This window comes from Podarcis vaucheri (genome assembly GCF_965113315.1).
Source record: "Podarcis vaucheri genome assembly, chromosome: 4".
NCBI lineage: Eukaryota > Metazoa > Chordata > Lepidosauria > Squamata > Lacertidae > Podarcis > Podarcis vaucheri.
In genome coordinates this window covers 103052207-103078295 of record NC_138762.1, presented here as the reverse complement: position 1 = coordinate 103078295, position 26089 = coordinate 103052207, and the positions used below count along the sequence as shown (strand labels likewise).

Here is a 26089-nt window from a genome sequence, read left to right as displayed (position 1 = left end):
GAAAGAAAAGACCTTTGTATTGTCTATGGACCTTCTCTCTTCTGTTTGCCTAGCCTCCCTTCCGCACAACTCCCTCTGGAAGGACAGCAAAAACTTCAACAAAGAAAACAACACTTGAGGGATGTTGGGGAGGAAGGAATACAACACTTTTGCTGCCACACCCAGGGGCCTTGTGCAAGCAGTGCCACCAGTATCTAAAGACCACCAGTTAGCAGCATCCCTGCCCATTCCACACCACTCCCAGCCAACAGAAATTTCTCTCATCTGGGGCAGCATTTCTCAGAACGCAGTGGTCCGTAAGAAGAAGAAGAAGAAGAGGAGTTTGGATTTGATATCCCGCCTTTCACTCCCTTTAAGGAGTCTCAAAGCGGCTAACATTCTCCTTTCCCTTCCTCCCCCACAACAAACACTCTGTGAGGTCAGTGGGGCTGAGAGACTTCAGAGAAGTGTGACTGGCCCAAGGTCACCCAGCAGCTGCAGGTGGAGGAGCGGAAACGCGAACACGATTCACCAGATTACGAGACTACCGCTCTTAACCACTACACCACACTGGCTCTCCTCTTTATGCTTATGAGGGTTACTGTGAGAGAACTTGCTGCGGGTTACTGTGAGAGAACAGAAGGCCTTAAAAGAGGAGACATTCACACATTGACCATCACCCACAGTTATGATACAGAAGGGGCCTGTGATGAGAGAGGGTCCACTTCAGTTGGGTGTGGAGTCCTCAGTGTTTTTCCCATATGGAAAAATATGGAACCATCTTAGAGGCCAGTTACTATTTTTGTACACAAAAGCACCTGCATTGTTCCCTCCCGTTCCTCCAAGGGAAGCTTCCAGTTTAGCACTTCCTTCCCTCCTTCTAGAGGAATGCAGATATCTCTGCTCAGCTGTTTCACAAGAGCAGGGAAGGCACATCTCAAAACCTCTAAGGTCCTCCCAGGTTGACCACCTTATCAAAAACACCCATCCAAACAGCCCCTTGGCTCCACCCCTTGTTCATCAGAAGGTTCTCATCAAGGCTGTACAGTCTCTCGTGACCTTACAGCCTCATTCCAGTTGCTTGCCTTCCAAAAGGAATGAGGAAAACAAAGGCTATGTAGCACTGCTCTTATACCCTCTACAGAGTAGTACAATTCCCATGAGTATCTACAAAGTGATTGCAATTCCTGTGAGTATCCCAGCAAAGAAGAGGGAAGCTGTTTTCCTGAGGAATTCCCCCGTCTAGTCTTTTCATAATGAGGATTCCATGCTTTTACCGTCTTAAGTCTTATCTCCATCCTAGATTTACAATCTGAAACTCCAGAAGCTTTTCAGCCAGTTTCCAGATGAGCATCTGTTTTCACTGAATCCAAGCCAACTTTTCTTTGTTGTTGTTCATTTTCCCCCTAATATGATTGATCAGGAATGGGCAAATGGCTTACAAAGCAAAAAAGTTATTAGCTTACCCCCAAAGCGCTATAAATTACCTGACAAATTTATGGAGACACTTAAAACCTCAGTAGTAGAGACTTCACTGCCAGCACTGCTATTGAGCTCTGTTATTCCCTGGAGTAATGATTCTCTTGAAAGGGGCCGTGGAGATGGGGAGTAAGGAGCAAGCCAAGCTCTTGAAAAGAGTCACGATGCCTCTGCCTTACCCCTCCAAATCACCACCACTTTTTGACAGAGCTACAAGAGCTGGCATACCTCTTGCCTGATGCAAGGACTTGGGTGACACAACCCTTCAAACGAGCTCTGCCAGAATTGGCCTGCCTTGTTAAAATCTATAAGAACAGAGGTGGCTACTATCTCTGGAAGGGTCCCCCCCATAACTATAACAGCTCACAGAGTATCTGAATTGGAAGCCTTCTTTGTGAGAGAAAATGTGTGTAACTTCCACAACGATAGTCAGATGAATCCAGCATTTATTCCAAAGGTCAGCTTGTTCTTATACAAAGAACAAGAACTGATCCTACCACCTTTTTTGTCTCCAACTCTCTCATCCAAGGCAGGGGATTTGACCTCCATCAAACTTACTCAGTCAGATGGATCAATTCCTTGTTGGTCTCTTTCAACCTTATATCTTTAGGTAAGAAAGTATCTAGTGCGACCTTGGTCATAGGCTTAATCCTGCACCTTTCTAGCCTGTGACACTAAACATTTAACAAAACCTTGCTGCATCTCATCACACTATACAAGAGTAGCTTCGCCAACAAATGCCCTGTTTGTGAAGATCTGCAGGGCCACCTCATCAAAGTCTTTCTCCACAGTAAATCTTTTCCACTAGTCCTTTTTTTACATCCTGACCCACCTGAGTATCAAGTTAGCATAGTTTCTTATGAGAGAAAGATCAAATATTTAAAAAGTGAATCCACCATTTTTCTCTTGTCTTGACACAGTAGTGTGTTTCTTACTGTTTTGGGAACTGTATATACTATTTCTGTCTCAAGCTTTGCCGTGGGACAGAACTAGACAAGGTTTTCTCTGCTTTCCTGGGAAATTGGTGGCTATAACTCAGCATTTTGGATGCCTCATTCATCCCAACTGGAAAGAATATTCGCAATGAGTAACAAACATTCCTTTCTAGCTATTATTTATCAGACAATCCACAACATAAAGCAAGCTATGAGAGAGAGAGAGAGAGAGAGAGAGAGAGAGAGAGAGAGGAGAAGACGATACCTTCCATTGTCCCTGAACCCAGTCCCAAAGAAAAATATGCTTTGCACAGCAGTATTTTGAACTATATTCTTACTGTTTGTATGGGATTGTAGTTGTGGCAGACAGCTTTTGCAAACAATATTTTTGTTGGAAAAGCAGGAGGAAACAAATATTTGCAAACACTTATATGAGCAGATACCCTAACAACACTAAACTAATGAAAAATACAGAGCATGATTGCTACTGAAATGCTGCTTAAAGGAAAGCTCTGGCGTTTACTTTAGATAATGCTATCAGATTATATGCATGTAGGTTGCCTTTGTTTGGGAGCTGAATGCTGCATTGTAGAATACAATGTGCATGAGCGTTTTGTGACTTTATTTCAATCTTGTCTAATGTCTCTCGTGGCTTTTTGGCAATGACCTTTGGAAATGGACTAGATTTGTAGTAAGTATTCAGATAACTCCACAATAAGTTGTTATATGCTGCCAAAATCAGCAAGGGTATGAAAGGAGTACTAAAGACTTAGCTGGAATTTCCATTCCTTAACGGAGGTTACATGTAATATATTTAGGTCTTCTGTTGCTTTAACCAAGTTAATAGTTGTAAAGTTGTTGGACTTCCTGGGGAAACTTTTGACTTGAGTAATTTCTCCCCCCTATAAAAACCATTGACTTGTAACAAACATTGTAAACATTTAAAAGTGCAAATACATTAGATTTTTAAGGCTTTTTAAACTTCATTCAGTAACTGGGGTGCAGTCAATGTTTCTATTATTTCATACAGTGTGATCCTAAGTATGTTTACAGAGTAGTAAATCCCACTTGATTTAATGGGACTTGCTCCCCAGTGTGTGTTGTTCAGAGTACAACCATAATATTTAACTTCCAGCTTCATCAGCCAATATTGGGCTTTATGGTCTAGCCCTCTGTAAGCAGTTAAAGAGGGAGACATTGTTTGTGATGACAGCCGGAAATGATTTGCTGTTAAAGTGACACCACATAAACCAAACAATCCTAGTTCTAAAGTATATTATGAATATCAGAGTGTACTGTGGCATATTCCTGTCAAGTGAAAAAACCCTCTCTTAGATGGTCATTAAATATAAACATTTGAGCACCAACAATATAAATGTATAATTTTAAGTAATCACTTGCTGTTTTTAAGTGCAGTTCGGTTTATTGAATGGATAGTTTAGGTCCAAAGTGATTGTTACTCCACATTAAGGCCATTTGAAACTTAAACATAATGATGTGTTGACTCCTAGGAGCAAATCCTTGAATGATGTCAGTGCAGATGAGCTCCAAACGATCCGGCAGTTGCGTTATGAGGAGCTTCAGAGAATAAGGACTCAGCTACAAGAACAAGATGAACAATGGCAAGACGTAAGTATAGTCACACAGCACCCCAATCTCCACGAACAGAGCGAGATTCCAGGGGTTGCAGGAGCTTTCACTGGGGTCTATGTTTCCTTTTGGAAAAAAGAGGCACAGTGGAGACTGCAGTGTCTTTATGATAGATCAGGCTTCCTCAACCTTGGCCCTCCAGATGTTTTTTGGCCTACAACTCCCATGATCCCTAGCTAGCAGGACCGGTGGTCAGGGATGATGGGAATTGTAGTCTCAAAAACATCAAGAGGGCCAAGGCTGAGGAAGCCTGTGATAGATGGTTTAATTGCACATATACATAACCTGTACCTGCTGTGGAGGGGGTTCTGAGCATTCCAAGCGGCGCCAGCTTCTTCCAAAAGCAGCAGTGTCCCTGCTCTGCTGCTTACCTTTCCCTGAGAATGGTCACATCCCACCTGTTCTAGCCTTGCTCTTTTGTAATGCACAAATAGTCCCTACTCATCTGTATTCTCACACCTAGGTCTTCAATCCTTTGACCCCCAGGTTCTCACCTCAAAGGAAATTAGGCTGTCTCCAGTACCTTTGAACCCAGGTTGACATCACAGGATTAAGGGTGTCTGGCACATGGTCCAGCACACAGGGTTTGATTTAGATGGGCCCTCACACATGCTAATTAAAAGATTAACAGGGTCTATTTATTACGCATCTTAAATACACACCCGGATTTATCTTAAACACACATGAGTCAAGCTATCTCCTCCAAGGAAATTAGCTATGATACTCTCTAACCTTAACCTATAAATCTATAACCTATAAACCCCCCAACTTATAAATATATAACAGCATGTTGAAGATGCACTCCAAATCCTGCAGCATGAAGATCTTTCAACAGTCAAAGGGAAGCAAAAAGTGGGTGGTACCAATTAGAATTCAGTGCTCCCTACTTTCAGGTAAAATGCACAGTCACTTTGCAAATAGTCTAATTCAGGCCTAAAATTAAAAAAGGAATGGGTGGGCACAGGAAGAGGTAAGCACTCCACTCCCATTTATTCTGCCTTCAAATCTCTGCCTCCTTGCCTTTAATTTGAGAGGGGTGTGGCAATTCCAAAGATCTAGATTTGTTTTCTGGGCACAGAGCTTTGGGAGCACCACAGGAGGTACTGCAACTATGATGTAGAATGGAAGGTAAGAGTCAGGGGGCACCGAATTTGGCTTGGGAAAAGGACGCTGCTGAAATTTAAGAAATCAAGGTCCACCACTGGTCATGATTATGAACAGTTATTCAGTTTTAAGTCATGAGGAATCTAGAGTTCGTGGCCACTTCAATATAGCACAGGACAAGAATCTGTATCCCTCTCCTTGAGGAAAAGGGAGGGGAATTATATTTTCTCTTGCAGCTCTTTTGTCTTGCACTACAAGGCGAAGGGCTGTAAATGGTGAAAACTGACTGTAGGGATGGCGCTGTTGTCCGTGGAACAAAAGCAGGGGAATTCAATTCCCAGCCTGGGCAGTTTTCAAGAGGTGCCAAGAGCCTGTTAAATGGGAATGCCTCATGCAGGTACCCAAGCTACATTTTGGGGTGGACCATTTTTCCAGACAACTGTCATTCACATAATTAAAAAGAGCCTGTATTTCTATGCTGTATCCAACAGGAAACAATAAAAAATACTGTCCTAAACTCTTCTGACAAGCTAAACATAAAATACACACTTGCGTTCCTATTTTGTTTGAACAAAAGTATCTTTTAAAATTAGACCTCCATTGACTGTTGTTGTGAAAGGGAAGAGCAAATATTTACACTGACAAATTTGCTTTTGAGACAGTGTACTTCCTTTTCCCTTGCAAAGTCTTTATGCTTTTAAACATGAGACTACTATATTCTTCATCTGAACAGAAGACAGCCACTGCCCAGCTCTTTTAGAGACGATTTTGCAGGAAGATACTTGAGAATGCAGGAACACTAGACATGTAGAGTGAAATTAGAGCGCCAGAACATCCAGTCAGAATGAGCACTCTTGGATAGGTAATGAGATCCGTGAGCATTCACAGTAGTAGCTCTTACCAAGGTCTGTAGGAAATGCAGTGTTCATTTGCCTGATTTGTACTCAGGATTTGGCAAAATGGAAAAGCCGCCGTAAGAGCCACACTTCTGATTTGCAAAAGAAAAAGGAGGAGAGAGAAGAAATTGAGCGGAGAACTTCTGAGAGTTCCGAAAGACGCGGCAAATCTCTGAGAGAAATGCAGAGGTAACGTTGGCAAACAATATTTAGCATTTCACACAGCTCTGTCTGTTTATTTAGAAGTAGGTTGCACAGAGTTTAAATGACTTCCTTTGTAGAAAGGGTTATTAGGATGGAGCCAAAAACCTTTTCAACACTCAAGTGTGACTACTTTATTTCAGTCTTCAGCTTTTCCTCCATGGTTACTGATTCCTTCAGTACTTAAGAAGTGATTAAGATGATTTCTGCTAATAAAATGATTTTCACTGTATGTTAATCACCTTAGTAGATTTTTTTAAAAGGGAGTGAATAATTAAGTTCTAATTTAAGTTTAAATTTATGGATTCCTTTTCAATCCTATTGCCTTTTCAAACTAAAATGATTAGTAGAGTTTGCACCCAGATCCTAAAACTATTTGTGTGAAGTAAGACCCATTGATTGCATTGTGACTTGCTTCTGACTAAGTATGCCTGTGGTAATAGTATTTGTGGTTGTGCTTCTAGCTGATAGGGTGACGTCTTTCTAGATTATTAAAAAACCTGATATTTGTCTATCTGAGCTATTCTTGGTACAATACGACAAAGGCTTTTGCATGTCTTTGTCCCAACTCAACTGTAGAGTGAATGCGGCGTGTTCCCAGTGGAATCAGAAGCAAATGAAAGCCTTTATTAAGACATAACAAATAAAATGGCAACTGAGAGATGCCCGTATTGAAATATCTCTAGTTTTTTTTTAATAAAACCCTTTATTTGAAAAGCCTACATTGAACCACAATAAAACATACAAGCTGCAGTACATGATCACAGCATAATCCTGAGAGTAAGTCTCAGTGAACTCAGCATTACAGGATTGCACTATATATTGGGCACCCAGCCATAAGAAATGTCTTCCTAAATGTGCCAAAGAGAAGGTTATTTGTGGAAACACCTAACATTCTGAAAATATACATAGTACTATATGTAAAGAGAGAGAGAGAGAATTGTGATCTCTGTTTAGGAGTGCACGGATTAAGTTTGTATAATAGCCACAAACCTTTCCACTGTTCTGTCTTCACTTCAGAGTACACCTAATAGCGAAATGATGACTGAAATCCCACCTGTTCTTTATGTCACTGATGTTGTAATGCACTTTTCCCCCCCTTAGGGAGGGCAGAGATCAAGGGCTCTATAGCAGCGCTGAGCATCGAGCGGAAAACAGGCGAATGTATTTGTCAAACGACGATGTGTTTAGTGGAGAGCAAATTCCTTCAAGGCCTTCAAAAGAGCATCTTGTTGAAAACGATGCTGCCGGCTCCTTGAAGAATGAGGGAAGCAGTCAAGAGAGCAATAAGGGAACGGAGAGCTATGCAAGAATCGAATCTCAAGCTCCACCTAAGAGTGTAGCAGAAGAGAAGCACCAGACCCCTTTGTCAACATATCATTCAGTAAATGCACCAATTGGGTCAGCTCGGGTTTCAGCTTCTCTCCCAAGAAGTTACCAGAAAACCGATACGGCCAGACTAACGTCTGTGGTTACACCTAGGCCCTTTGGTGTCCATTCGAGAGGAATCTCATCTCTTCCTAGGTCATTTACGGTAAAAAACAACAAACCATCTTCCTAATGTCTCTGTGGGTAATTCTTCTGAATAAACTCAAAGGAGCTTTCACTCCCCCCCCCCACCATGTAGAAATGATTAAAAATGTGTTGCAGTGACAATGAGTAGTTTCCTGGTCTAGTGCCTAAAACATATAGACAGATGTTTCTGTATAAACTAATATTTTGGGGAAAATGATATTAAATTGTTTTACCTCATAGAGAATTGCAACAGACAATGAAGTTGCTGCTAAAGGAGAACAGAGCAATAAATGCATTTTGTGCTGCTTCTTTTCAGTGGATCTGTGTCTCTGTTACGTCAGGCTACCCCAACTCATGATTTTAAAGGGTTTAATTTAATTACCTTTATATACTGCAGCACAGGCAGTTTATCCCTTGAATATTTTACTCTGACCAAAGCTATATAATTTTTACTTTTTGAAATCTACTTGATGATGCCAGTCAGTAGCGGGCAGAGGGCCTGAGAGAACATGAGGAAGAAGGCAAACATTTAGGGCGACATGTTGAAACCTATTGTAAATAATAATCTTTTTTTAAAAAACAACAACAAACAACCACCAACTACTACCTCCTTTCCTAGATGGATGACGCCCCAAAATATAATGGAGAAGTAGATGTGTCCAAGAGAACTCAGTATGCACTCACCAGCAATTCACTTTCTAAGCCAGAAGCTGGACAAAGCCAATCTATAAGTGACCTAAGAAGTGCTGAGGACAAGACTTGGACAAGATACTCATCTGCTGAGGACAAGACAAAGACAAGACAATCGCCTACAGAGAATGCTGCCATTGCGAGCGAAGGTGCAGATGTTAATCACTTGGGCCCTAAATCAGAGCATCATACTACCCATGACTCAGTTGCAGCTGGGTCTTCAGCAGCAGAACAAATAAGCCATCCAGAGACTGAGGTTTCAAGAGCACAAGTGAGTATGGAGAGATGCTAGCATTTACACATTGTAATGCTTTGTTGGCTGTTGTTGGTGTGCTAGGAGCAGTGGGCACAGGAGGATATGCATGGTCTCTGTCCAAGGTGAACTGTAATTTTACATTTGGCAGGTGAGACTCGGATAGGAGGAAGTTCTTTCAGATACAGAATGGAAAATAAGGCAGCAGTATTGGCTAGGGTAGTTCAAGAGAGATTTAGCCTGATGAGTAGAGCTATTTAGATTCAACACACACACAATGCATGCTAGTAAATTTACCTGCTAGTAAATCCCTTCCAGAAAAGTTAGAATAGTGGCTTGTTGGAGTAGGGCCATGTCAATAGTTTCCATGAGGATTTTGGATTTTTGCAGGTGTAGAAATAATTTCTAGAAGTAGTATGGCAGCAAATTAAAGATAATGGTCCATATTTTCTAAATTAAGGAACTCATCTGTTGGTGGTTAATCTTTGATCCTTGTGTTAAATTTGCAGCTGGTTTAGTTGTGCTTTTTAGTGGTGTTGGTACTGTTTTCGTAAGTCACTTGCAAGATACAAGGCAGGAAAGTCAAGCTGCAAGTGTTTCAACTGAACCTGCACAAAAAAGACTGAGGTGGCATTAGCAAGGCAGCATAATGAAATTCTTGGGGCAAATAATAGATAAACAATAACTGAAACTGCTGTGTTTGGGTTGAAGCCTGAATTACTGAAGGCAACAGTAGGTTCATTCATCTTCCCAAGACACTGTGTGTTTCTTATTAATGTCCTGACGGATGTGGGCCTGAAATTAGTTTCCAGTTTGTAATATAAACATGCAATTGTTGGGTGGCTTGTTCTGCTAGTTCTGCATTCACAATTATTTGCAACACTTTAACCAGGTGTTGCGGATTATCTGACTTTCCCCCTGCAGTCAGTTTAATAATATAGTACATTTCCATCCTGGAAGGGCAAATGTCTTAAGAAGAGATTAGCTTTGAACATTTGTTTATAGACTTGCTAAGTATTGTTCACCTTCCATTTTTATTTTTCTCTATCTTGTTCTTGCTACTCCCAGCTCATGAACTGTTCAGCTAAACTTTGAAGTGAATCTCCTTCCATCATTCTCTTTTCAAACGGTTTCTGCAAATGCTGACATCTTGATCCGCAGACTAAATAAGCACATGTGCATGGGAGAAGATGTCTGAGCTTGTGTGCTGTTTGATGGTGTCTTCCTAGCTGTTCCCATTGGTAAAAGAAAACTGAACAGCTGTAGGGTTACCATATTTCAAAAAGTAAAAACCAGGACACCCCAATTTTTTTGTAGATAAACTTGAGCCTCTTGTACAAGAAGGCCAAAAAGCCCGCACTTTTTCGATTGACTTGCCTAAGATCCACAACAGAGGCCACCTTTCAGAAATTCCCCTAGATGTCAATTCCACCTTTGAAATCCCGGTAATGTCCGGGGAAATCCGGACGTATGGCAGCCCAAACACCAGAATGTCTCTTCATTAATGGCAAATGCTATAGCACAAACATCACTTGGCTGTATAATTCTTCTGAGCTTGAACTTGCCCCACTGCTATGGGTTTGCAGTCTCGCAAGATACGAAAGTGATTTAATTCCAGCTTCAGAAACTAGAGCTTTTTTAATGATACTGACAGAAGCTGTTGTGTCCCCATCATTCCTCACTTAGAAATGTAAAATTAGTGTCAGCAGCCAGAACTTTGGTACCCTTGTATCATGCAACATTTAATGACTATCCACTTAGTGAGTAGCATTCCTTACTTTCCTTATAAGTATTATTTATCTTAGAGCAAGGAAATTTTAATTAGACCCTGGGATGTTGATCCATGAGGCAACTTTCCCAGACAGTTGTCTAATCCCTAGGTGTGGCTTTTTAAAAAAGTTAAAACAAATCTTAAAACATATCTTAAAACAAATCTTAATGCAACCCTTTTCTAAGTTTTCTAACATTTTTTCTTACAATTGATTGTCATTTGGGAAGCCAAATAATAGGTTTCCAAATCAGCGTAATTCATTTTGCAATTCTAAGCATCTGAAATATGTATCCCAACTGGTACAATAAATGCAGGTATAATGAAAGGGGAGAAGCACTGACAACAGAGAGTAGTGTCTTGAGTGATGCCTATCCTGGTGATTCAGATCACATCCACACTATGCATTTAAAGAATCATGGGAACTGTAGTTCATTAAGAGTGCTGGGAATTGCAGCTCTGGGATGGGTGAACTACAGGTCTCAGGATTCTTTGTAGGAAGCCACGTCCTTTAAATGTTTGGTGTAGATGTGACCTCAAAGATGGGGAAGCCTAGCCTCTGTGCATTTCCCCTTTCCCTTTACCCCACATATTTAGTACAGCCTCATTGGGTCAGACAAAAGATCTCTCTGAGCCAACATCCTGTTCCCCACAGTGACCAGCTAGATGCCTCTGGGAAGGTCATGTGAAGGCAACAGCCCTCTCCTTTTGTTCCGAACAAACATTTATTCCCAGTCAACTTATTCTGAAAGTTGCAAGGAGATTGTTGATTGCCTATTTAGCTGCTGAAATGCAGGTACAGTTTGAATAAAAGGCAACAATTCTTTTGTACTTGAGCCTCTGGGAAGCAGAAATTTGAGCCTGGGTGCAATTCAATGCACTAAATAATACCCCAAGACTAGAATTGTTTCTGCTGCTTAGACAAAGATAGCACACATTGGTTGGGGGAGCTTGCATTTAAATGCGTTCAGTGAGATTTAGAAATCAGACTACACTTTATGGCAAGGGTTTACTCTTACCTTAAATGTTTCCACTTGATTATATTTATCTTCTCCCAACCTGTAACATCAACACCCTTTCCCCTTAAGGTAGAGGAAGGTGTTGCTGGACTCCCACCATCCCTGGCCATCGGCCACGCTAGCTGGGAATGATGTCAGTGGTAGTCCGACAACATCTGGAGGGCTGCAGGCTCCCCAGCCCTGCCTTAAGGCTTTTCCATTCAGGCTAGCTCTCTGTTGGCTGTGAATATGTTTATCCATTTCATCATTGCCATTGTGCTTTAATGCCACCTTTAGGATAGGCCAGGAAAGGAATTCGTGTAAATAAGTGGGTGGGTTACCTTTTGCAGCCCAAGGGCCACATCGCCTCATGGGCAGCCTTCTGGGGGCCACATGCCTGTAGTGGATATGCAGCCAGCCAGAGGCAAAAGCATCAGGGGTTGCTTTTCCATTTCGTACAGTAAGGGTACATTGCAGCCACAGAAAAGTCTCAGGTTTGTACAAGACTGTCTTGCCAGAGTGGTGCATGCTCTAGTTATCTCCCGCTTGGACTACTGCAATGCGCTCTACGTGGGGCTACCTTTGAAGGAGACTTGGAAACTGCAGTTAATCCAAAATGCGGCAGCTAGACTGATGACTGGGAGTGGCTGCCGAGACCATATAACATCGGTCCTGAAAGATCTTCATTGGCTCCCAGTATGTTTCCGAGCACAATTCAAAGTGTTGGTGCTGGCCTTTAAAGCCTTAAATGGCCTCAGTCCTGTATACCTGAAGGAGCATCTCCATCACCATCATCCAGCCCAGACACTGAGGTGTCATTCATAGGAACATAAGAGGAGCTTGCTTGGTCATCCCAGTTGCTTATCTTGTCCAGCAACATGTTCGGCCCAGGATACCTGAAGGAGCGTCTCCACCCCCATCGTTCAGCCCGGAAACTGGGGTCCATTTCTGAGGGCCTTCTGGCGGTTCCCTTGCTGGAAGAAGTGAGGTTACAGGGAACCAGACAGAGGGCCTTCTCAGTAGTGGTGCCTGCCCTGTGGAACGCCCTCCCAGCAGATGTCAAGGCAATAAACAACTATTTTACTTTTAAAAGACAACTGAAGGTGGCCCTGTTTAGGGAAGTTTTTAATGTCTAACACTGTATTGTTTTTAATATTCGGTTGGAAGCCACCCAGAGTTGTTGGGGAAACCCAGCCAGATGGGTGGGGTATAAATGTTTGTTTGTTTGGCCAAAGTTGTTGAGCTTTTGTGGGGGGGGGGATTTGCGCACCCCCCCATCAACACTTCCGATATGGGCTGCCATACTCTCGGATTTTCCCAGACATTTTAAACCAATTTATTCCTTGACAATGCTTTCAGCTTTGAATCCTCCAGTCTTTGGAGGAGAGGTGTGCTAATGTTTTGATATTTCTGTAATAGTTGGGGTGTATTGAACCACACATATTCCGAAAAGAGAATAGGACTACCAGTAGCTACTATCTACTGTGACTATGTTCTACCTCCACTGTTGGAGACCAGTACCAGTTGCTAGGAAGAACCCCAGGTGGCGAGGGTGCTATGGCATTCAGGTTCTGCTTATGGGTTTCCTATACGGATCAGGTTAGTCACTGTAAGAAGAAGATACTGGACTAGATAGAGCTTCCGGCCTGATCTGGCAAGCTCTTCTTCTGTTCAAATTTAGGCCTCTTGTGGTTGTTTAGTCGTTTAGTCATGTCCGACTCTTCATGACCTCATGGACCCGAGCACGCCAGGCATTCCTGTCTTCCACGGCCTCCCGCAGTTTGGTCAAACTCATGCTGGTAGCTTCAAGAACACCATCCAACCATCTCATTCTCTGTCGTCCCCTTCTCCTTGTGCCCTCCATCTTTCCCAACATCAGGGTCTTTTCCAGGGAGTCTTCTCTTCTCATGAGGTGGCCAAAGTATTGGAGCCTCAGCTTCACGATCTGTCCTTCCAGTGAGCACTCAGGGCTGATTTCCTTAAGAATGGATTGGTTTGATCTTCTTGCAGTCCATGGGATTCTTAAGAGTCTCCTCCAGCACCAGAATTCAAAAGCATCGATTCTTGGGCGATCAGCCTTCTTATGGTCCAGCTCTCACTTCCATACATCACTACTGGGAAAACCATGGCTTTAACTATACGGACCTTTGTTGGCAAGGTGATGTCTCTGCTTTTTAAGATGCTGTCTTTAGGCCTCTAGATCATGTTGATACCTGTCTGACTTGGTGAAGTAGGTTGGTTGGTTGGTTGTGGCGTATGTGTGTGTTGGTTTTTGTATCGTGAAAATGCAGCTTATCTTCAAATACAAAACATATTCATGGCTACCAAAGGAGCTTCTGTCAACACATGGATTATTGAGACATATGAATGGGGGTCTCTCACCACCAAATGTGCCTGGAGCAATTTTAATCTTGAGTTAGACTTCATTTGCTGAATGCAAGAGGCAGAAGTAAAAACGTAGTTGTTTGAGCAATTGAACTACCTGTCATCACTGGTATGCGTATCAAAGGGTTAACTTTCTGTCCGCTGAAGCACCTCTTAATAGGTCTTATCAGCAAGGCCCAAGTATTTATACGAATGCAACATTTAAAATTAGTTGCCAAAGTAAAGCACTAGCTAGCCTTTTTTTAGTGCAGAGGACACTTCTGTCTGCTTGATAGATAATTTAAAAGCCCAGAGCACACATTGTAAGTTGCCTCACCTATTTAATGGATAGACTTTCCTCCATGTAGGAGCCTGTGACACCAGATACTGCAGTATCATGTTCTATTTAATTTTTTTTTTCAGGACCAGTACAGTGATATGAGAATCAGTATAAACCAGAGACCAGGTAGCAGTCGGAGTTTTGGGTTTGCAGTGCACCAGGATCCTTCTGGAGTCTTCGTGAAGTCAATAGAAGAAGGTAAAAATTCTCATGTAAAACTCTTAATGTGCTTGCCTCGATAAAGTTAATTGGAAGGCAAGCAATTGATCTAACTTGATCTGAAGAATTCAGGTTGCAAATTTGGGTGGCAAGGCTGCTGGAAAAAGAAAAACTGTTGGGAATGGTAGAGAGAGAATGCTCTAAGATTAATTTGTGTTCTTCTTATTTGCATGTGTGATTGATTATGCTGTCAGCTGTAGCTCTCCAGTAGCAACCAGGAAAATAATGTCCCCCCCCAAAAAAAGTATTTAGGTCTATATTGCACCCCATTAATTTTCTCATATAGATGTGTTGCAATTTTTAAAATAATTTGCATGCAAAGAAGAAGGTAAGATTTGTCTTTTGTCTTTTATGTAGTTAAACTTATTGACAATACTGTCAATAAATTCTTAGTTGTCTTTGAATAAAATAATGATGGTTATTTTTAAAAAATAAATAAATTTTATTTCCTTTTGTGATAAAAACAAAACAATGTATGACATCATAACATATAAGTAACAAATCATGATGATCATTTATAGTATTAAAAGAAAATAAGCAAGCTTTAGATGAGCTAGAATTTTAAATTTATCAACTTTTCATATTCAAGTAACACCTTCCAATACTTCAGAGGAAATAAATGATGTCTCTTATATTAGCTCTTTGACTTGCATGACATTTTTGTGAAGAAATTATATCACTTTTTCGGCAGTATTGATTTTACTTTGTTGTAAAGCGTCATTAATTTACAAAACTTTGTTCCCCCCCTACTCTTAAAACAACAAAAAAGGATTATTTCCCTAATAGAAGCTGTAGCTTGTCTTTCTGGCCTCACAAAAGGAATTCATTAGAGCTCTTCAACAATGAAGCATGCCATAGCAGAAGGAGCAGTAAAGGTTTTTCTGTAATTTACTAAGCAGTGAGATTAAGATTTTAATAATTAAAGAAGCTCAGAGTCTGACCTACAACAAGTCTGAGACAGCTCCTGAATCCGTGAAACTTAGCACAGGCAAAGTTGATTGTGGTGCTTTCGGTACAAGTAGAGGCCAAGAAGTTATAGATTCAGGCGACAATCTTAATGCGTGCAGCTGTCACCCTCTTGTCACCCTCCAAGTCAGGCTGTTGGTTCGTTTGCCCACTGCTGTGGGCACATATTTATATTATTTATTATTTCTCTTTTAAAAGTCCAGTCCCTACTGCTTCTCCAAGAAAACTCAGAGTGGCACAAACAGCAATAAAAACAGACAGAATTGCCAAAGCGCCACAATTTACATTCAAATTAATGAATTAACGGCATACACCCTGTTTAACAAATTCCAGCAACAAACTGACTGGCACAAACAGCAATAAAAACAGACAGAATTGCCAAAGCGCCACAATTTACATTCAAATTAATGAATTAACGGCATACACCCTGTTTAACAAATTCCAGCAACAAACTGAGCTGGCCAAAATGCACCATTAATCTTAGAATCAAAGAACTGTACAGTTGGAAGGGACCCCGAGGTTCATCTATCCCAACCCCATGCAATGTAGGAATCTCAGCTAGATCATAAATGGCCATCCAGATTCTGCTATCAAAAACCTATAAATTTTTGCTATCTGAATCAAAAACCTCTTTTAAAAGACAATTCTTTGCTAGCCTCCTGAAAAGCAGTCTAGCAACAGGCCTCCTGAACCTCACTTGGAAAGTCATTCATTGGAGTAGAAGCCACATCAGGAAATATCTCAACCTATAAAACCCTGAATGGCCGGTGCCTTGAATACAGCCCAGAAGCTAATGACCTCTCTCAGCAGCTTCATGCATATATTAAGAAGCATGGAGAAAAAGATAATCTTTACAGAACGCTAGATGGCACAGGCCGTGGGGAAGAGCTTTCAGCTTGACCCGGTAACAAATTGACAACCTGCGCAGATCTCTGAGCTCAGGTGTTATATGCTGACAATGTCTCACTTCTGTCAGCAATTGCGTTGCAGCATTCTATGCTAACTGCAGCTTCTGTATCAAGAGAAGCACCATATAGTATGCATGGCAGTAGCCCAGTCTCGAAGTAGCCATATTAGACTATAGTTACTCAGCTTCAAGGTGGTCCAAAGATAGTTTGCTAAACAGAAGTCATATCATTGCTTCTTTATGGCCAAAGGGAGGCATTCTATAGTGTCCTTGGCTCAACAAAAGCTGAGACAGTTGATTTATCATACAGGATAAGCAATAATTAAGATAATGGGCCATTGAATCCATCCCCCCCCCCCCAGGGATTTTGCCTACCTCCTCACAGCCAATCAGCTGAAAGGTATCCAATTAAACAGGACAAACAGACTCTCTAATCCAAAATTCCTCTGGACTCCTGCGAAGTTCAAGTCGGAGCTGAGCTAAGTAATTTTATCTGCAAAGTGCTTTGCAAATAGGTCACAATAGGGTTCCATGACCTCATGTAACGTCTGCTTGCCATGATGTAAAAGGTCCTTCACAACATGGAATAGCTCTGCTGGATAGCACTGAGCAGAGAAGCCTTTCGCAGAACTGTTGTCTGAGACCTTATTAGTTGAAGATGCTGGGTGTTGCATCTGGAACTTTCTCTATTAAAACCTGAAATGTGCTTTAGAGCCAGTGTGGCATTAACTTGGGCAGGAGAACCCTGGATTCAGGTCTCCATTCTGGTAAAGTTGGTCGGGCAAGTTCACTGTCAATGTTTCAGGTGATGTCCAAAAGGTAGACAGTGGTAGATCTCAGGAGCCTCCCGCCACCTAAAAAAAGCTCAACAACATTGACAATTTTGGTAGATCACTGCCAGTTTTATTTACAGTGGGAGTAGATCCCAGTTTCTTGAAAGTTGGACATGCCTGAGTTAGAATAAAGCTGAGTAACATCACATGTCAGCCCCTTGGGGGGAAAAGATGGGAAGCAGGTGTGGGGTTGGTGATAGAAAAGGTTATTAAAATTTCACCATGGTTGGCATCCGGCTGTCTCGGGAGACAATGGAAGAGTGCCCCTTTAAGGGTGCCTGTTTAAAAAAAAATCTCATATTTTTTAACTTGGAACTGATATTGGCAAGTGCTCCTGATCTTGGGTGGGAAAGTGCTCTGAAGTGTTCACACTTCTCTGCTGTGCTTAGCAACATGGTTGAAAACCAGTGTAAACAGAGGAAATATGAGTGTGTTTTTAAAATGTTCACAGGCGACATAGATAACAAGTTGCAAAACGGCAGTGATTCTCTGGCGGGTCTGATAGGGTGGCATATTAGAATTATGTAGGATCATTTGTTGCTTTTGCCTTTTTAGCATTTTTTTTTAATGTAGGAGAGGAGCAGATCCTTGTTCACAATTTGCAAAACCAAGAAACTGCCACACCACCTTAACTGCTTGGCTTTGTATTCACAACAAACCTTTACGCCTATAAAAATACCAAACTATTCTAGTCATGTCAATTAACTATCAATAAAGGCTGTATAATGCTGAGTCATTATGATTATTTGTACCTCTTGTGTCTTTGAATTAATCCACACTTTTAACACCATGGTACACCTGTAGCACCACGTCTAGGCGCCTTCATCTGCCCCCAGCTGCAAACAAAACATGTCTCTTCCATACCAGTATCTACAGCCACAGCAGGCCCTGTAACTCTCCAATGGTTTGACTTCACCCCCAAAGGTGCACTCCAACAATTATTTGCATAGAAGTAGTTCTTAGGCGGGACGCGGGTGGCGCTGTGGTATAAACCACAGAGCCTAGGGCTTGCTGATTAGAAGGTCAGCAGTTTGAATCCCCACGATGGTGTGAGCTCCCGTTGCTTGGTCCCTGCTCCTGCCAACCTAGCAGTTCGAAAGCACGTCCAAGTGCAAGTAGATAAATAGGTACCGCTCCGGCGGGAAGGTAAACGGCATTTCCGTGCGCTGCTCTGATTCGCCAGAAGCAGCTTAGTCATGTCTTAGGCACAAGAAAAGACATGTTGTATGTTAAATATGAATGACAAGTCCTGGTAGTTATTCAGTGGCTTCTAACCCCCCCCCCCCGGTTGTCTTTCCAAGGCAGCGCAGCACTCGCAGCAGCTCTCACAAAGATAAAACATACAAAAAATAAGTCTAAAAACTAACATAAAAAATTAGAGTGAGTGCCTTTTTAATTTAGCTGCCCCATGTTTCTGACATTACAAGTTAGCTCTCGTCTTTCCACCACCACCAGGTAGCCCAGCAGACTTTTGCCAGTTGAATGTTGAGGATGAAATCCTTACTCTCAATGGCACAAAGGTTTCAGGTATGGACCAGAGTCAATGGGAAGCAGCCATCGGCAGCTCACTAGAAACCGGAAACCTTGTCATGGATGTTAGGCGATACGGCAAGAAGGGTGAGCTTTTCCTTGGGGTGACTTCTGCGTGACCTGAAAGGTGTCTGTTCTTTGCCTACGAACTTGTTGGGATGGATGAGTCCTTTATTTCTGCAGCCTTCTGCAGCAACAGCTTTTTCCTGGCAGCACCTGCTTATTGTAAATACGGTTCCTGCTGCTGTTAATTTTGGGTTGTTGTTTTTTGCATGTGTTAAAACTGTGTAAATCTGCATTAGCAAGTCTACTTTTCTTAAACGGGAGATAACTTTTTTAAAGGAGAAATATATCCACGTAGGTTTCTTGTTCCCCCAGCCTTCAGAAATACTGATTTTCCTGACCTTGTCAGAGAGATGCAGAAAGAATCCAGCACTTTTATGATTAGTTCTGTGGTTCTGTTTCCTGGAAGAGCATCCATGTGATCTATTCCCCACACCAAACCCTTGCAATTAGGTCCTTTCTCTGTCCAGATAGTCTAGCACTGTAGTGTATACCTGTATTTGAAGAATAAAAGTTAGTAAACTTGCTATTGTTCATTGTGCTTGCCTTTGACTAATGCTTGCTTTTTGGGGGAAGGCGGTCTGTTCATAAAAAGCCCTAACCAATTTCCACACATACAAATTCCAATTCACTTTCTACTTCATCTGTCCCTCCTGTCTTTTTTTGTGTGTGTTTTGGTTTTGATGTATTTTCATTAAGTCTTTTTCCTTATGCTTTGACATCTTCCCTGTCTACTTTTCAATTTTTTGATCTCCACATGCCAATCAGACTGGGGCAAAGACCAGCCTTCCCTGCCATATGCAAGGCACAAAATCCTCAATCTCACCAGTATGGCTACCAACATTATAGGTACACCTGAGAACAAATGGATTGATGCGACATCTGTGGACAGCACTTCAGCCAAAAGTCAAAGCATATCAGCACAAAAAGACTTGCACAACAATTTTCAAAATGATGTAAGTATGCCTATGTTTGCATTTGGGAAGAGGTTCTGCATTTCTTCTCTCGGCAACATTAAACAGTGCCTAGAAAGTACTCAAGGGACGTGGGTGGTGCTGTGGGTTAAACCACAGAGCCTAGGACTTGCCGATCAGAAGGTCGGCGGTTCGAATCCCTGCGATGGGGTGAGCTCCCGTTGCTCGGTCCCTGCTCCTACCAACCTAGCAGTTCGCAAGCACATCAAAGTCCAAGTAGATAAATAGGTACCGCTCCGGAAGGAAGATAAACGGTGTTTCCGTGCGCTGCTCTGGTTCGCCAGAAGTGGCTTAGTCATGCTGGCCACAGGACCCAGAAGCTGTATGCCGGCTCCCTCAGCCAGTAAAGCGAGATGAGCGCCGCAACCCCAGAGTCGGCCACGACTGGACCTAATGGTCAGGGGTCCCTTTACCTTTACCTTTACCTTTTAGAAAGTACTCACTTAATGAAAGTTAAACGTCTCCAAGGTTCAATTAATGAAGAAATGTTGTCTTGGCCTGTTGACCAGAAGTCCAGGTCCTATTGTTAGCTAGGTGGTGATGCAGGCCAGCAACTTTTTATGCCAGGACATGTGAAAGTGATGTGGCCGCGTGTTCTGGCAGCGTAAGTCAGTCGTTCTATTGCGCTATGAGAGAAGTGCTAGCACACTGCAGGAAACTTTTTTTCCTTACTGGAGTTTCCTGTGAACCCAACGTAAATACCCATAGAGGCATCTGCTCACTGCTGTCATGTAATTTCTCTGTTCTGTTCTGGCCTTGCTTTCTTCCCATCCAGGTAGGTAATTTTCCCCTACTGCATCTCTTGCACTGCATTGGGTAGGATAGGCAATAATTTTATTTATCTATAAACCTTCACAGAACAGATATCCAAAAAAAAAAAAAAAAAAAAAAAAGCCCACCACCAAAAAACCAAAAACAATTCACAGTTGAACCACAAATTTAGCTCTCAAATTTCCTGGTTGTCCATTCATTCATTGGATCATTCATCTTCTCCTAGTGCAACAACAAAGCAAATTACTAGCCAGTTATTTGCAACAAAGCAAATCAATGTGCATGCCAGTTACCATCTTGCATGTTCAGTATTAAATCGGAAAACTTAACTTAGCTGCCAGAAGTCTGAGAAACATTTGTATAACCCTTTCCTTCTTGAAGATGGAGGAACAAGTTTCACAAAATCTCTTCTCTTGATTTTCTAAGCATCAGAAGCCCATAATGGCACATGAACTGATTGCTAGATCTTTTAGATTTTAAATCCAGTAATAGATTATTAGATGAATGATTGTTCATTCTACATCATTTATTGAATATGCATAAAAATAAAGTTCTTTAGGGGTAGGATCAAAAATATCTATTTTAGCTTTACAGGTTGTATGGCTTACCAGGAGTGTCAAAAGCAGTTGTAGTTATTTTGTGGAGGTGGGGGATGAAGGTAAGAGTCATGGAATTATTTCAGTATGTTAATTTTTCTGGTTTCAGGATTCAGAAACAAAGATCAATGGAATGCAAGGAGATGTAAATTCCAATGAGAAAAAAGGTAAAACCATCAGAACTTTCCAATTGCTAGCTGTACGCAGTGGTTGGGATTGAAGGGGAAAATGTATACCTAGTGGATATGGTGTACTGGGGAGTTGTGTACAGTTGAAATATAAGAACTTCCAATTTTCTTAGGTGGCTCATAAATATAATTGCATGCAGAAGACAAGTTGGGTTCTCTTCCGGAAGCGTTGTGCACATATAAAGAACTGCTAACAAGATGGCATCTAGTTCCTTTATTTCTGTATCACTGACAATATGAGTGTGTGTAGTAAGAATGAAAGAAGAGAGGAGGGAAGGCAGAAATAATTTTAAACAGTACTGGCATTGAGGTCCTAGCAAGTTCATGGGATTACCTGCCTTTCACTGTCACGTCAATCCGAGCTTTGGGGTGTGTGTGTGTGTGTGTGTGTGCGCGCGCGCTTAGAGGGAGATACTCTGTAAAATGCTTTTGAAAGAAAAAAGAAAAGTCTATTCAATGTGTAGAAAATTGTATGGTGAAAACTTATGTGTGCCCAGTAAGACTTGGAGTTAGTGTATGTTTTTTGAAAGTTTAGACTTTTGAGGAAGGCAAAGGAAGAGAAAACCTATCCTGTAATATAAAACTAGAAAGCATTTCAGCCCAAGAGCTTAGTTTCCCTTGCAGTTTCCATTTATTTCAGTGGTGTGTTGATGGCAACAGCTTTGTGTGCCTATGCCAGCCTTTCTCAAACTTGGAACCCCATATATTGTTGGACTACAAATCCCATCATCCTCATTGGTCCTGGTGGATCAGGAAGATGGGAGTTGTGGTCCAGCAATATCTGGGAGCCCGAGTTTCTCAAGTCTGGCCTATACCCGTGCAGTTAGATTAAGAATGCATTTTTATAACTCCGGCCTGCAGCACATAGAAATTGAAGTGAACTCTCCACTGGCAAGAAGACACCACATTTGCTGATCTAAGGACACCTGATGCTTGTCATGAGCTCAGGGCACTTACTTAAGATTTGTTTTGTTTGTTAGTTATCTTTAGGCTGATGTGAGCTTTCTAAAAAGGCAAGCAGAATAGAAGTAGCATGTACAAAATGATAAATAACTAAAGAATTGAACGAAACGTTTGTCTGAGCAAGAAGCCCATCCAGACCCTACAGGACAACATTTAATGATATTACTATATGTTTTATCTCACTCTTCATCCAAGGAGTTCAGGGCACCGATGTGGAAGTATATTACAGCAATCCTGTAAAGTTGTTCAGGCCAAGAGATAATGACTTATCCCAGGCCACCCAATGAAACGAACAGAGATCAATGTCCAGGTTTTCCGGTTGTTCATTTCCCAGCAATCTCGTTTACTGCCCTAGCTCTGCCTCTGCTGAAATTTTGAACACTGAAAGATGATGTATAGAGTAGGAGCACTGTACTTTGGTAAACACCTTCCTGTGACATAGGCTACTATGCTGGCAAGATGTTTGTTTCAATGCAGCTTAAGTCAGATGCTCTGAATAGTGTTTATCCATTGGACAGATATTAAATAAAGCCAAACCACACCACACTGACTTCTTTTGTATCTTCATATTTTTTTCAAATAGACACAGAACCCATTTCTTTGAAAAACTTAAAAAGGCGATCACAGTTTTTTGAACAAGGTAAAAAACAACAACCCCAAAAGCTAACATTTCATGTACTTTCATGAAATTGTTCCCCAATGTACATTCTTCTTAACAAGTCTCTGGTGTTGGGTTCTAAGTTTCTTTAGTCATTGATTGTTGCCGTCATGCCAAACTAGCTTAATCTGTTTCCATTCTTTCCTTAGGGTCATCAGGTTTTTCTTACAATTCATGGGTCTACCTTTGTGGTAATGGGCTTTGTGTGTTCCTCTGTATCTCAAACCTTTTACACTTCTGATATTTGTTCAAACGCTCTTCTCACTGGGGAGCAGTGTGAAGTACAGAAACCTTTGTTCGGATTTGCAGCTTTCCTACAAAATGCCATTACGCTGAGCAAAGCAGCAGACATGCTACAATAAATTCCCAACTCGAGAAATGCAGTCAAATTTAAATGTATTCATAATACGATTTAGATTTATTAAAAATTGGCAGATTAGTATGCAGTAGCTAATTACAAAATGCCTGTTCCATAACCATGAGCAAATCTTATGGCTCCAAAATACTTTGGAAAAGGGTTTTAAGAATCCAAATGACAGTGTCTCGGCTGTGAATGGTTTGTCACAATTCTCTAAGGCTTCTCCTAGTGTGCTTTGCATGTTGCATCTCACCTCCTTCATTTTCACTTCAGTAATTTGCTTCTTCCTGTTTCAGTATTTTTGTGCACATGGAATGTGTTGAAGTGATTAAGGCACTTCACATTTATTATAACATTAAGTATCACAAAAGTTCTGTTTTCCCTTGAATATATATGTCCCTTTGATAAGTACAAAATATTAAAATGCTTCTCTTTGACTCTGTTTGGATGGTTTGTCCTAGTGATATACTGCTGAGTGAATTACAGTACATCCTGTGCTTATGGGGTTAGCGCAGGTATCTGCGATGTCTCAGCATAGCTGTCAAGCATCCTTTATTGTGACGGCATATTCCTCTATAAGTTCTTTTCAAAGCCAACGGAGGGGAGAATGGGAGGCCTTGGCCTGCCTTGTACATTTCAATCCCCCAGCTTCTCTGGCTGTGCAGGTAGGGCTTTTCCGAACATGGAATGCGCTTCACAATACAGACTGCTGGACAGGTATGGAACGTGGTCTTATTATCTTCACTGGTTTCCTTAGAATTTTCCACTTCATCTTTTTATGGCATGTTTGTCATCTGATGTGAGGGTCCGCTCATCTTCGGGCAGGGTGGAGCTGTTGCAAAGAGACTTTATTGTCACTAATAAGTAAAAATACGTATCTTCCCTCGATAACAAATACTGCTGAGAGTGCCCATGTGTTGCAGATGGGAAATGATTGTTAAACGTTTCCTATACAGTAGACCAGAAGAGATAACAACCTCTACACAATTATTTGCAGTCTGCCACCATAATCCCAATACTTTATTTTGTGTATATATAAAGTATTAAAGTAACTTCCAGAGAATTGCAACACTAGTAGTAATATATATATATTACTGCTAGTGTTGCAATTCTCTGGAAGTTGTGCAGTTTCTCAGCATACAGTTCCAGTGCAGGAGCACTTAACCAATCCTACTGATTTTGTATTTGACCTCTGTTGTGCGTGTTTTTATTATTTTTATATACGCTGCCCTAAGAGCATTATGCTGAGTGATTAATATATCTAGTAATTTTTTTAAAAATCTATCAGACAAAGCAAAAAGCACAACTTGACCCATCTGTTGTATGTGGTTGGTTTTGGCATTGCAAAAATGGGTGCTAAGGAGAATCACATAGAAGTTAAACTGTGGTTGGAATGAAAGTGAATTATACACCAATGTAATGTCTTTGGTAAGCAAGATAAAAATGTATGTGCAGCTGTTTCTTTAAAAACAACAAAAAGGGAGCCATTCCTATTGATGGCCCTAGACCTTCAGAAAAGTAAATGAGTAGTAACTTTCAAATAATATGTTGTTTAATTGTATACTGTGTTAGGAGAAGTGGGGTATTTCCCCCCAGTGCATTCTTTACTTTGTGATGAGCTTTTGCTTATCTCTAAATTGAAAAGTGGCTTTGTGGTTCTAGCCAGGTTTTAAAAGAAGATTCTTTAGCGAACTTTGTGGTATTGCTAAAGTTGAGATGAATTCTTTTAAGACTAAAGCAATACAGTGGTGCCTCGCAAGACGAAATTAAGCCATTCCGCGAGCCTCTTCGTCTAGCGGTTTTTTCGTCTTGCGAAGCAACCCTATTAGCGGCTTAGCGGATTAGCGCTATTAGCGGTTTAGCGGCTATTAAAGGCTTAGCAGCTATTAAAGGCTTAGCGGATTAGCGGCTAAAAGGCTATTAGCGGCTATTAAAGGCTTAGCGGATTAGCAGCTAAAAGGCTGTTAGCGGCTTAGCGGCTAGAAAAAGGAGGGGAGCGAAAAAAAATCGGAACACTTGCAAGACGTTTTCGTCTTGCAAAGCAAGCCCATAGGGAAAATTGTCTTGCGAAGCAGCTCAAAAACGGAAAACCCTTTCGTCTAGCGGGTTTTCTGTCTTGCGAGGCTTTCGTCTTGCGGGGCAGCACTGTATTAAGTAATATTATTGCATATTTACAGCTATCTATGCGGTGTCTACAAATTTGTATATATCCATTAAGTTGATATTTCCATTGTGCATTGTTAAAGTGGGATGGGGGGAGCCATTGAGTGATGAATCTTGCATCCAGCACCCATGAACTATGTGCTGTGCTCATGCAGCCTGTTTTTGTACTGTGCTTTCTGCCAGTGCTACTCATCTTTTGAGGCAGGTAATAGGATGTGTCCATCTTTTTCTGGTTCACTCCTCGTTTCTGGTTGTATGGGTTGTTGGGGAGAGGAGGAAAGAGGGAGGTCTTTTCCAACCCAGTTCACTGAATTTGATGTGTGATATATTAATCCCGATATCTCTTTTTGTGTGTTTTTCTTTTGCTGTTCCTTATATCGTTCTAAGACTATCCACGTTTCAGTGCATACTGAGAGATCCTTACTCCCTAATTGTCCTACAACTGCTATCTTTTCCTGCTTATTGTGGTCAGAAGCCTGTGGTGGATTACGATCTGAAAAAAAATGCAGGAATATAACTTCCTGATAAAATACTGCTTTGGCAAGCATTATGAAACCCTGGGGAAAGTCTGGGGAAAATAAAGACTTCTCTCAGTTTTCTCTTGATGTGGTGACGCACATATTCATCCTTAAGATTACCATCATTGTTGTGTGTTTTTCCATGTAGAACAGCTGTTTGTCCCTTGCTTGTCCAACTGATGAAAAACTGTAAAATCATACAATTCTAAT

The 26089-nt window shown here is 41.4% G+C and overlaps 1 protein-coding gene and 2 long non-coding RNA genes across 3 annotated transcripts in view; 2 read left to right on the top strand and 1 right to left on the bottom strand.

Annotated features, from left to right (window-relative positions):
• Window positions 1-26089, top strand: part of LMO7 (LIM domain 7) — a 148362-nt gene that overhangs the window by 103588 nt on the left and 18685 nt on the right. Inside the window, exons 13-22 of the mRNA XM_082221440.1 lie at window positions 3905-4022; window positions 6096-6232; window positions 7349-7778; window positions 8379-8720; window positions 14256-14370; window positions 18553-18714; window positions 19459-19646; window positions 21141-21198; window positions 22766-22822; window positions 22990-23031. Of these exons, the coding sequence (XP_082077566.1) occupies window positions 3905-4022; window positions 6096-6232; window positions 7349-7778; window positions 8379-8720; window positions 14256-14370; window positions 18553-18714; window positions 19459-19646; window positions 21141-21198; window positions 22766-22822; window positions 22990-23031 (1649 nt within the window). The remainder of the gene's footprint in view (window positions 1-3904; window positions 4023-6095; window positions 6233-7348; window positions 7779-8378; window positions 8721-14255; window positions 14371-18552; window positions 18715-19458; window positions 19647-21140; window positions 21199-22765; window positions 22823-22989; window positions 23032-26089) is intronic.
• LOC309531732 lies at window positions 15134-17377 on the bottom strand. Its single transcript, XR_014219396.1, has 2 exons — window positions 16640-17377; window positions 15134-15545 (listed from the first exon to the last, which is right to left on the bottom strand). It is a non-coding gene; the product is annotated as an uncharacterized lncRNA (long non-coding RNA).
• LOC309531739 lies at window positions 23038-25964 on the top strand. The gene is made up of 2 exons (XR_014219407.1): window positions 23038-24946; window positions 25354-25964. It is a non-coding gene; the product is annotated as an uncharacterized lncRNA (long non-coding RNA).